The 13,240-nt window shown below is 41.7% G+C and overlaps 1 protein-coding gene across 1 annotated transcript in view; it reads right to left on the reverse strand.

Annotated features, from left to right (window-relative positions):
- Window positions 1–9,721, reverse strand: part of VAT1L (vesicle amine transport 1 like) — a 51,567-nt gene extending 41,846 nt beyond the window's left edge. Inside the window, exons 1-3 of the mRNA XM_084533417.1 lie at window positions 9,410–9,721; window positions 4,439–4,568; window positions 415–630 (exon numbers count right to left, since the gene is read on the reverse strand). Of these exons, the coding sequence (XP_084389543.1) occupies window positions 415–630; window positions 4,439–4,568; window positions 9,410–9,639 (576 nt within the window). The 5' untranslated portion in view covers window positions 9,640–9,721. The remainder of the gene's footprint in view (window positions 1–414; window positions 631–4,438; window positions 4,569–9,409) is intronic.
- Window positions 9,722–13,240: the final 3,519 nt, after the last annotated feature.

Here is a 13,240-nt window from a genome sequence, read left to right on the forward strand (position 1 = left end):
ACAGCATCTGCAGGAGTATTCCAACAGGGCTATGTACTGCAAAGAGGATTATGGTAACCTACAAATACCTTATGCAGGGAGCTGATTTATTTAATCCTTTCATTATAGCCTTCTTTCACAAAGAACAAGTACAAGGTGCATAAACTTAGGGATACAAAGTTTGAAGTAACACTTACTTCTCAATCTTTAACTAACTTCTAAAGGGTTTTGGAGGTATTTTTATGTAGAGTCAATGGCCATAGCATTTTTATTTCACCAGAAGCTCCTGCCAACCATTTGCATCAGTGTTTTGATGGAGTTCCTGCTCATCACAACCCCTCATATAGGCATATCTGGTATCAAACCAAACCAAAAGCAGTATCTGGCTCTTTTCAGTCACGGGATGACAGGAAAATAAGAGAAATTCCAACTTACCACCCCACCTCCTGCAGAGTGAACCAGCACAGACATGCCTTCTCTTAGGTTAGCAACTTCAAAGAGCATCATGTAGGCAGTTACAAAGTTCATGGGAAATGCAGCAGCTTCAGAAAAACTCATGTCATCTGGGATCTTGTAGACAAATTCTACCGGGGTACATACTACTTCAGCCCATGCATTGTAGTTTACAAAAGCCATGACTCTGTCTCCAATCTACAATCAAGGGAAAAAACAATGTTGAGGATATGTCTGCAACTTAAACCGTAAAAAGAAACTTGTAACATCTGCAACTTTCCTGTTCAAGCCATGACAGACTGTAATGGTGATCCACATCTTTGGCAACACAGCAGTTAAGCTGCTCAGCTTTGGGCTTTTACCATTTTTTAATTGTATTTAAAAACTTGAATTTAACAACAAAGATACCAAAATTAAGGCCACATCTTTTTTCCTACGCTGCTTCTCTGATTGAGCAGTCTATCAGCATAATCAATACCAGCCATCTTTTGTCAGCAGTTCCTAAATAATGAATGGGGCTGTGAACAATCAAAACAGCATTCCCATTAATAACCAGCAAATTCTGTTTACAGGGAAAAAAAATATAAAAAAAAAAAAAGAGAAGAGAAGAGAAGAGAAGAGAAGAGAAGAGAAGAGAAGAGAAGAGAAGAGAAGAGAAGAGAAGAGAAGAGAAGAGAAGAGAAGAGAAGAGAAGAGAAGAGAAGAGAAGAGAAGAGAAGAGAAGAGAAGAGAGAAACATTCCAGTGAGATGCATGTTATAAATAATTACATCCAAGACAAATTTTCATTTTGCCTTCTCAGTCTTCACACTGATTTATACACACTTTTTTTCTCTGTGAATTGAGAAGGGGAGGACTTGTACTCTGCTAGACAGAGCACAACATGAAAGGGTTCAGAAACCACTGACTTATAACACTATTGATATCTACTCTCTAGCTTTATCATCTTAATAACCAATTCTACCTCTACATGTCCATAATGACTGCCATTTCTACAGCCATGTGGCAGAGCAGAATTGGATTGTGCGATTTCAAATATGCCTGCCACCTTAAACATCAAAAATATAGCTCTGGTTACTAAGGTAACTGAGGTGCATTCAGGGGTACAATCAGAGTTGGAAAGCAACACTTGAATGAAAGTAGAAACTGGTCCAGCGGGGCAATATGGGAGAGCCCCAGCAAGCAGCATTTGGCCAATACATATTAAAGCCTTCACAGGCATGACTCTTACAAACTTAAGACAATGCCTTGCCCACAGCAGCTCCTACATGTATTTTATCTTGCTTTTCAAACATAAATATCATCCTTTTTCATGAGAGGAGCTCTTCACCTGAGCCACAGTTTAAGCAATAAGGCAGGAAGAGGACCAGACTTTAGGACTTTGTATTTTAATTGTAACTAATAGAAGCTCTCCCTCTAAAATGTGCTTGCTTATCTACCTGATACTTTCTATCTTACTTTCTACTAATACCCACTAATTCTTTGGTGATACTACAGGATGTTCTTGATCTACATAAGCTACATTTGACAGCAATGGAGTAAAGCATAACATTAGTACCTTCAGACAAATGTTTATAGCACAGGCACATTTTGGTCTCCCAAGCACTTGTCATCACTTTGGCTTTGGGATATTGTGGGTTTGCTAAATGCTAAGGTGCTGCTGACAGCTCTGAAGGGTTTGTCTCTTTTAGAATGAAGATGCTGAAACAGAACTGTCATTCCAATTTCACTGAATGCCGCCTTCGAACATTCAAATTAGCAATGCATCACTGGTAACCACTCTGTGGCTCCTTTTGATGTTAGTAAAGTTTATAAAATCTAAAGTCTGTTAAGATTAATTAGTGAATATGTTAGTATGTCCTATCCTTGCAAACAAACATAACCGATTTCCAAAAGAATGCAGAGAAGAGAGGTCTCTCCTGGTGATTCCCAAGGGACTTCTTAATAATAATAAAAATCATATTTTACTACAATCTTTATACAGAGCCTAGACATCACATCAGATTAGGCCTCAGATCCTGAGAACCATCCCAACAACTATAGATCAGACACGTTACATCTGAGCTCAGCAAAAATCAGTGTTTGCTTTTAATGGGAGAAAGAATAGGCTTTTACTCTTCCATTTCCTTAAAAAAAAAAAAAGGCTTTCTTTCAATATAAAACATGTTCTTACACATCTCCATCAAAATGGACGGCCATTCATCATGTCTTACAATAACGCAATTATAGCTAGTGAAGACAAGAAATGGCTGACAATATCTCGAGTGTAAGACAGCCCGCGTACAGACTAGGGGCCAATAGGACATGTTCTTATCAAATCCCCACAACTTGAACAGGATTTGAACTGGAAGGGATCTACAAAAGGAAAGAAGGTCAGAAGATATAAGGTGTAATCTTTGCCATTCCTGTCATCACTATGAACAGGGGTAACAGCATATGTCAACACGACGAGCACCTGACATCCTCTTATTCTGTGTAAAAAAAATATATATATTTATAAAGAAACTGAGAGAACATCATTGCATCATCCTCCTGGGACATACCCCTGCTGATGGGTTCGTACCTGTGCAGAGCCGCTATTTTGAGCATCAGATCTTCTAGATGACTCAAACACTACCTTGGCTATGCAGATTATATGTAAAAAGTAAAATACCATGATTTGTTTAAATTTCAGGAAGTACACTAATGCACAAACATGTTTTATAGTCAGAACAAAGCCGTAACTTTTAAAGAGACACAGTACATTCATTCAGGTGCAACATTACTCAAACAAGTACCATATGCTGTAGCCTTATGATGCCCTTTAAAAATAGCAGGAATGTTTAAACTAAGAATGCTGATGTAGAGCAGAAAACTTCCTATGCTCCTTTCATAGAATATTCTTCTGTATGGATTGTAACTACAAAACACAGAATACTAGAGCTGAACAATTGAAGCAGTTGAGTTTTTCAAATAGTAAATTTTTTGTTCAGTTATTGTTTATCACAAAAACATTGAAAGATTATGGTTTGTTGCAAGGCAGAGACAGGGCAGGAGAGGGAAGGTGGAGAAATGTCCTAAGAGCAGCTCATTGCTGACACCCTACTGAAAAGTAAATTGGGCATTATCTTTACTCAACTGAGAAATTTTGAAGCTTTTCTAGAAAAGCAAAAACGTTACCTTTAAATACAGATATTTTAGGTAATTGCCTTCTTAAGATCAAGATACAATAAGAATTCAGAAAATGCAATTATACTTGATGACATGGCTGATTCAGCAAATAGCTAAGATAGGGTTGACACACATTTACTCAGTTCTTTCCTAGTATAGAATTTTTTGTATCTAGTGTAGGAAAAGTGCGAGATTGGAGGGAACAGAGATGTTTAATATCAATAATGGAATAGGAAGTAAAACAGAATGCTGTTTATATTTAATACAAGACACCAAAGAGTATATAATGCCAACCACTTCTGAAAGCTTTATTATATACATGAACTATTGTCATTTATCACTACTTTGTTGGGCTAAATAGATTCTGATCCCATAATCAGGGTCCCATTCTTATCTGTGCCAAATAAATGCACACAGTTGTAAGAAAGAATGCATATCATAGATGGGGTCTTGTTAATTCAAGATCTAAAGTTCGAACTAGAATCAGCAGTGTGTAGGCTTTGAGGAACTTCACAACAATGACTACAAACATGGCAAAGAAAAGAAACTAAACAAGTTAACTCAATTTCTTTTACTTTCTTAAAGCATGTCAGTCATGCTTTCCAGTTCCTACACAGCCCTCCAGATATGCACACAGCACAAATGACTTTTCAGGAAGGATCTGAAGGCGGTCATATGGCTTCAGGAACTAATCAAAGCGGTCATTCTCATGGTTGGGAAGCAGAAAAGAAAAATTGCCCTTTCAGATCTCAACAGGGTAGTGAAGGCTCCTGTTGCTGGTGGTTTAGAATTAGGGGCAACATTCTCAGTGGAGTGATGATTATTTAGTCTTTCCCTGAAAGCAGAGAAAATATTACCTCAAATCCTTTCACGCTATCTCCAAGAGCTTCTACGATTCCAGAGCACTCAAAGCCGGGAACAAGTGGTGTCTTAGGAGGGTTGTCAATATTCCCCTGTCGTACCATCAAGTCGATAAAATTCAAACCACTGTAAAATAAAGGAAAAAGTAAAATCAAGGCTACTGCCACACATTAAAGCAGAGGGGGAAAACTTGACCCAAGTGATGTGAAAGCCAGAACAGCTCAGGGCAACATTAAAAACCTGGGTTCTAAAACATACAAGTGACCCAGCAGATGTTCACATTCTTCCCGTGTGGAACAAACCAACTTTACACCACTGTGGTACCAGTCTTGGGCAGAAGTACACATGCAAGGCAACCACGCTTGTTATAAGTATATCCCCAGAGCTTACTGACAGGTCAGGAGTCACATGTAGAAATTCAAGGGCCATTTACAATTCAGTACAAGGAAACATCATGATTTCCATTAAATTCTATTTAAGGAAAAAAAAAAAAAATCACACATCATAGATGCTTTGGACTAAAAACAACCTGATGAAACTGTCCTAAACTCTGAAGTGACCCCAGGAATCTCATGTTCATCTCAGGCAGGCATCCAACCTTGACGAGAACTTAATAAGTTTCAGGTAGGCTATTGTTTTATAACTCTTCCTCCTGGATCACCTTTTACAGTTTTACAATGGTTAATTTGGTCTTTGGGAGTCCTCAGTGTTGCTGCTCAGGAAGTTTACAGCTTTCCCTTGTAGTGTGAGTTTTAGAAAAGTCTTGAAGCATCTTTGCTTTGTCTTTTACATGCTATCCGGTTTTAGTTAGTAAGATGCTGTGGTTTTCTAGGCAGCCAACAAAAACAAATAAGCAAAATGGAAACACACAACTAAAAGGTACCATGTTTATGCACTTTGTGCACAAACACCATACACACAGTTAAAAATTCTAACTAGCCAAAATATGCTTCAGCATTAATCTATTCTTGTAAAACACAGCCCTGTATTTATTGTTAGCTGGAACTGCTGCATGCCAGCTCCCCCGAGTCCATGAAGCTATGCACTCAGCCCATCCTACTCATGTATATGATACCAGCAACTCCTCTGATACACAGTTACTGATGTGCATAAGTATTTATGAGATGGGGCTTTAGTCAGATACTAATCAAGATGCACACAGACTGAACAGAGCCAACAAACCAAAAGACAGAAGAGACACACAGCACAACATGTAGACAACACAGCATTCATGAGATGTAGGTCACCGGGGGAGGGAAAAGAAAAAAAAAAAAAAGGAAATGTCACCAAACAAATATTTACAATTGTGATATAGGGTTTAAAAGTGACCTGGACGCATAATCTTTAGCTTTAAAAGCAGAATTACTGATTATTTTTATAAAATTATTATACTCTTCCTAAAAACATTCATTCTTACAAAATAACTTTTCAGACAATATTTAGTTTTGCATCTAACTACATGGTACTAGCAATTCAGTTCTCTTCTAGTTCCATTTCTTTATCCTCAATGAAAGGAAGCAATATCACATAAAACAACAACAACAAAAAAAAAGCAAGTTAATCTCTACAATGAATTTACAAGATTTAGTACTAAAACAGCTGTGATGTGAAGAGGGAAAAAAAAGTATTATGTACCTTGTATAGTGTTTAAGTTGCATGTTTTTATTAATTTAATTACCAGCTTCTTCCTTCACTTCACCTTTAATCTCTTATAGATCTGTGTGCTTTCACATCCCTGTTGCTCACGTATATCCTTTTGGTTTCGTTCCTCTGCACTTTCAAATAGAAATGGGTAGTTTTATTTTACCAGCCAGATCTCAACAAGTTGTATCAACAACAGTAGACCTGAAAGCACAACTGGGTTGTGTGATAAAACCAACAAATTGTTTCTTTTTTCTTTGAGTAACCTGGAGGGCCCAAAAATGAATGACTAGTTTACCAATGATCTCCAAGAAACCGAACCTTATCAAATCCTTTACTGAGATTCAACCTATAGCAGACATGGGAAAAGGGAAGTTTGGCTGCATAGAGCATCACAAGCAAAAGTCTCATGACGAGTGGTGGTTCTAGACAACACAATTTATTCCTTGTATTAGTACAAACCAGCATAGTCTGCTGTGATGTGCCGTGCAACAAAGTGACTCCTGAACTTTAAGCAAGTGCGTATGCAGAGGGGGAAGTGTAAAATCAAAATGATCCACAGAGGAAAAGGACACAGCTTCCTGCAGTTGTGTGTTTTACATCCTAAAGCAAGAGCTGTGTGTAAATTGAGATAGGGGAGGATATAAATTACCAGTGTCAGCACATTGACACAGGGGTTCTGCAAGAGCCTTTCTGTGACAGAGCTGGGATACTGGCATAAACTACACAGACTGAATTATCTGTCCATCTCTGGAGGAAGAGTTTATCAAAATTGAATTATCTTTGAATCTGACTTGCTAAGTCTGCAATGCTTGGCCTTAATAGTTTTGAGGATCTTGAAGATTTTTTTTGATTCTTGTGGTTTAGCTTTGTTGCATTTTTTAAATGTGGAAAGTCCTGTGGGTACAATATTGTACCCTGGACTTCTTTCATTAGTAGATCAGCAATAGTGAGCTTGGATGCCCAGCACCTCCCACTGCAAAATACCAAACCAGAGCGTTGAGGATGGTCTGCAAGATTTGGACAGCAGTCACTTTTGGTCTTTCTTATTTCATTTTAAGATTCCACTGAAATTAATTACCAACGTCAATGAAATACAAAGAGAAAAGAAGAGTATTGAGTCCTACATTCTCAGAAGTAGCCTTCCTCTTGCCTCAGCAAGTAAATTGCCTGAAAATCTCATGCTTTTCATCCAGAAACAGCCACATGAACAAGGCTCCCTTTAAGAATGAAATTCATACACTGTCTGCTATTCTGCTATACTTAGGATTTTTTTTATTTGCTACCAATTTTTTTAAGTGCTGCTGTCTCACAACCACCAAGTCAGAAGAGTCACTTCTGCTTTGTTCCTCATGACGCACATGTATAGCAGCAGAAGGAAGAAATAATTATAACAGAGCAAAGAAAAATAAAGGGAGGTAATTACAGGACACCACTCCCTACTCACACATCCTATCTGAAATATCTGTTTGGGTTTGTTCTAGCTATTTGTCTCATCTTCTAAACAGTATGTATGCTAGCATTTTGTAGGCTGCAGATTACGATACAAACAAATACAGCAATTTCAACTGCTCTGTCACTATCAATCAAAAATTATTTCAGGGAGTATGCAGAAGCTGTGACTCAGCTTGGACATCGATGGCTGTTCCATTTCTTAGTCACAGAATGAGGCTAACACATGACTCATCACAACCGAGACATTTTCAATTGGATCATTGATATACCAGACCTTCAAAAGAATTAGTCAACTGGCGTAGTGCTAATAGCAACATATCCTCCATCACCTCTATTTACAGCACCATACTATAAAATGTATACATACCATTTAACTGGCTTTACTGATGTATTTTATCATGCATACACACGTTCTTCTTAAAATAAAAGTTAATTTTCTCTACAAGTCAACTTGTATGAGTCAACTACAAAACTGATTCAACTAAGAACTGTTCGACTGAGCATTATTTGGCATCAATAATGACTTAAAAGGAGCTCATCTCTGACACCTTCTGCACTGTGTGCATTAACAGGTGGATACCGTGCTGCACTGCTGACAGACATTTCTCTCACGCAGTCTCCTGGACTGGACCACAAGTCCATCATCATCCTGATCAATCTTCTGTATTTACAGACTTAGGTCAAGAAGATCGGCAAATTGATTTTGGTTTGTTTGGAAGCAAACTTTGGTGACCCGACTACCTTTCAGCCCTACAGACATTTCCAGCTAGGACTGACGAGCAGACCACGCAGCCTACAGGCTCCTGGGGTGTGGATGAAAGCTTCGGAAACGTACACAGTGCTGTGCAGACTGGCAGTAACTGTGAAGTAGCTGAGTGGATCTACTGATGCTATAAACAGCACGCATGCAACTCGCACAGCACCCTAATGATGATATTACCCTGGGAAGCAACTGTAGCTGTAACAGAGCGGAATATTTCTATTTTACAGCCAAGTGTTTTTTCACAGCTAACTTGCTATTCGTGATACATGCATGCGTACCACTTTGCTGAACATGCAGTTCATACAGGTACTGGTATGAACTGGAGTTCACACAGGTAGTGGGCTGTCTAAAAAGGCTGACACACTCCACTGTGTCCCAAGGCTCCAAGACCTGAGGCACATCGTTGTTACAACCCATGGCTCAAACTCGCTGCCCTGTGACAGCATCACTTTTAGGGCACGCTGCTCAAAACAAACCACTCAGCCTTCACTTGGCCTTTGTGCTCTGGCAGCATCATGTTTTCATGCAACAGAAGGGGACAACAGACAAGAAACCTCTGTCTTAGGATAAAATTAATTTGGTCTCTGTTACACGTCAAGTTGTGTAACAAGGCCCCGAAGTTATCTTCTGCCACTTGGAAAAAAAAATACCCTGTTTTCATAAGGAACATGTGCGCTGTGAACTAGCTATCGAGGAAGAACAGCCTGCTCCAATTGTTAGGGGGAAGAAAAAAAAAAAAAAAGCCTTCTAGGAAAGCTCCGCTCAGGATCCCAGCAGCCTGCTAACCACGTATCGGCTGGGTGAGGAATTAAACCCCGTAAGTTGTCCTCAACACCAGCTCCGCTGTTGCACAAGCTCCGAATTAAAACTATGGTAACAGAGGCGGGATTCCCGGGAGGAAAACAAGGGGCAGCATCAACCAAGGGGCAGCACCAAACAACCATGGGGCAGCACCGAACAGCCATGGGGCAGCACCAGACAAGGGAAAGCACCAAACAACCAAGGGGCAGCAGCAGCCGGGAGGGCACCAGGTGCTGAGCGCCGTCCTCCCTCCACCCACCCACCCAAACACACACACACACAGACGCCGGAGGAGATGATACTGGACCAGGCTTTCACGCGGATCTTCAGCTCCCCTTCCTGCGGCTCCGGCATGGCTTTCTTGGACACGCGGAGCTTGTTGAGCCCCCCGAAGGCGGACAGCACCACGGCTCTCATCTCCTTGGTGTCCGCTGCCCGCAGGCTGCCGGCGGCGCTGCCCTCGGCGGCTTCCTTGCCGCCCTCCTTCTCGATCATCTGCTCCGTCTCCTCCGCTCGCTGCGCTCCCTCCTTGGCCATGGCGGGGCTGCGCCGCCGGCTGCTGCCTCTGCCGCCTCTGCCGCTGCTTCGCGGGGCGCGGTGCCGCCGTGTGGAATGGCCGCGGGTCCGCCCGCCCTCCGCAATGCACCGCCCGGCTGCGCAGCGCCCTCCGCCGCCTCGCCTCGGCGGCAGGGGGGGCCCCGCGGCGCCCCCACCCGCCCCGCGCCTCCGCCCCGCCGGGCCCGCGGCGTGAGGGAGCCCGCCCGCCACTCCTCAGCCCGCGCCAGGAGGGACGCTGAGGCGGCAGGGGAGCCGCGGGTGGTGTCGTCCCCTCCCCGAGTCAAAGCCCCCCCGGTGGTCTCGGATCAGGCCTGGGCCTAGCCCCGACCCACCGAAAGTGTGGTGTGTGAGCCCCAAGGCAGGGGGCTCTGCCTAATCGGGCTGGGAGTTGTGCCCACCGAGGTGCTTGTAGGTGGCGTGCCACCCGTGTGTTGTTCTCCTCTGGAAACAGCACGAAGCCATCCCCTCATCACTTCACACACCAGCACCGCCATGGGTTCTCAAGCATGGCAAGGACCAGAGCCCCATATGATCAGGATGCCCTCACGGGGACACCCAGGTCCCCTCTGTGCCCCTTGCTCACCCAACGGCAGCACCGCTCTGATCGCTAATTAAGGTGCCTGATGCTCAAACTCAAAGTCATTCTGAAAACCGCATCACCTTCACAGCTGCCCTCTAGTCACTGAGGAATTGGGCATGCAAAGTCATTCTTCACCAATTCCTCGTCCTTCGGCAGTTTTGGGGGCCAACCGAGTGGATGCGCTTAGCACCAGAAAGAACAGCTCAGTGGACGGTTGCCTTATGACTGACACATTGCCTGTAAGCGAGCGACTCAAGTTTGAGATTCTGCTGTGATGAATATTTAAGCCCTTACACAACAGGTCTTGCAGTGGTGATCGATGCTGTCTGCTGGGCCGCAGGTGGTTGCTGGATTCTATGGGGAGCTTAATCCTTTAATGCGAGCACAGGATGTGCCGTAAAGACACCTCCAGCAGCTGGAGCTTCCTGGGACTCACCTGGTTTCCAGGCCTTAACGAGGCTCCGCCATCAGTCACTTCGTCCTGTGTTAATGAGGGTGGGTGCCCGCAGCATGACGTGACAGCTGAAGGTGCGTTTGGAGGATCTCTAGTCGTGGGTTCATAGGTAGCTAAATTTTATTTATCAAGGTCTGCATTAGATGCTTGCATCATTTTGTTGATGGCCCCTCAGCCTGAATAAATCCACTGCTTACGTGCCTAAAATTATGCATGTATTTATGAAGTTTCAAAATGCCATGCAGCATGCCACATCTACAGCAAACATTCTTACGGATCTGGGTAGGGACAAAGTTCTGCCAGCCCCCCTGCAGCAACTCACTTCTCTAAGAAATTTCAGGGACCTTTCTGACTTGTGACAGGGATTATCTCTTTAGCCTGTAGATTTGTTATAAAACAGAGTTCATCTATATTCCTTAATTTCAGTATGCATTTATTTCATCTCAGGTTATGGATTTACATTGTGTTTAGAGGAAGCAAAAACCTTGGAAATGTCTTAGCTATAACTATAATGAGTAGTGGGGTAAAACACTTTCCCATTAACAAACAGAGAAATATGTTTTTCTTATTTCTTTCTACTTGGTATATCACATTTCTGGGTTTTCTGTCTGGCCTTCAGGAAGTTTGCAGGTATATTATTTTTTAAACCCTGTTTCTGAGAATTTTTCATCCAAGTGTGTTATAAATGAAGCAGTAAACAAATACATCTTAGGAGCAAAGGAGAATGAATACTAGCCACAGGGGAGCTTCACTAGCTTCATTACCTCAAGAAGTTCAAACAGATTTTATCAAAAGTGAAGTCTGGTGCCTTAAATGATGCTTACATTTTCCTTAAGATATGTTTTGGAGAAGGATTCAAAACCAGCTCATTAACACAATCGAGAATTTTCTGTGTGACATGTTAGAATGATGCCATCCACTTCATTCTAAACAGCAGCTTGTGGAGGCATCTAGCTGCTTTAAAGGTCAGGAAGCTTTTTTTCTTTCCTTGCTCCCCTGTTAATACCATGAATATTCGCCTTCCTGTTTGCTACACGTGGCTAATTCAGTGCTGTAAAAAGGAATACAAAGTTCTGTCACTTCAGATCTGGCTATTTGAATGCATGACCAGGCGAGCAGCAGCTGAATAAAGAATAACATGCATTTGATTCCAGATGATTCACTCAGCTGGCATCTTATTACAGTTCCAACTTGAATGGTAAAGTGCAGTAGGAAGGTAAGGCAGGTAGCGTATGTCAACCAAATGACATCCCGAATAATGAAGAGGCCATGGGGCTGCTCACTTGCATCACTCCAGTGGTCTGAAACATCCAGAAGAAGTGGATCTGGACATTGTGTGGCAGTTATTTGCAGTGGTTTGTCTGCTAGTGCAGTTCTATTTCACGTTGATGACTTGGGATCAAGACTAGTAATGATTTAAAACTGTCTCTATTCCTCTTTGGTCCTGAACCATAAGGAATTTATCCCAAGTGGTTTAACCCTATCCTGTCAGTCAAAATGCCTGAAGGATGGCCATTTCATAGAATCGTGACATCTTGCTTATGATGGAACCAGTACTTGCCCTTCTCACTTGTGGCAACTGAGGGAACATATACCACATATTTTTGCATAATCCTGATTCCATTATTTTGATTTAATCCATAAATACTTCTTTAAGAATATTGGATGATGCAGTACAGAAGTTTACACTAAATGTAATACACTGATGTAAAGCCAGGATTTATTCTGACAGCTGACTATAAATTTTACCACTCTAGAAATAGGCTGTGGAATGGCCATTTGTATCACTTAAGACTTACAGTAACAACACACTGCATTGTAATGATGGCTTTGCATTGACTTCAGTGGCTGCTGGATTAGACTGAAAAAGTGAAAATGTAGGACCTGATTTGATGGGTGAAGTCAAGTAGTGACCATATTAATGAACGTGCTACAAGAAGCTGAACAAAAGGGAATTAAGAGTTCTTTGATCTCTGTCTTTATCTGCTGGTCAAGTGCTGTCATTCTTTGCAATAATGATATTTTAAAATGGTATCTGGAAAACATGGGAAAATGGAATGGCATACTTGTGGATGAATGCTGGCAGTTACAGCCACCATTTCTCATTGACTCAGATCCTTTATTTTCAGAACATAATCATCCATTCAGCAAAAGAACCTATGTGTATCAGGGACACATCAGTCTTCATCACAGATACTCTTCTTCATGCCTCAGTTTCATGGAGGGGAGCAGCCCTTCGGGATAAATCTCACTGCAGCATATTACCATACTTCTGGAGTAAGATAAGTGAAGAAATAGAAGTTGTTGTTGGAAACAATGACCATTTGGAAGGTCGGTGAAAAGCTGAAATAGATGTGTTAAATTGCAAAGTTTGGTTCTATGTGGAGAGATAAAAACCAAACCAAACCAAACCAAAAAATTAAAATAAAAAAATCCCCTTGGACCTTTGTGGAAAAGAACCATTCTGTATTTGATACCTGTTCCATACTCTGTGTCAAATTTTTTGGAAGAAGAGCAAAGAGGTTTGTTTTCTTAGAAGAAACAAC

Source organism: Aythya ferina, assembly GCF_964211825.1.
Source record: "Aythya ferina genome assembly, chromosome: 12".
Lineage (NCBI taxonomy): Eukaryota > Metazoa > Chordata > Aves > Anseriformes > Anatidae > Aythya > Aythya ferina.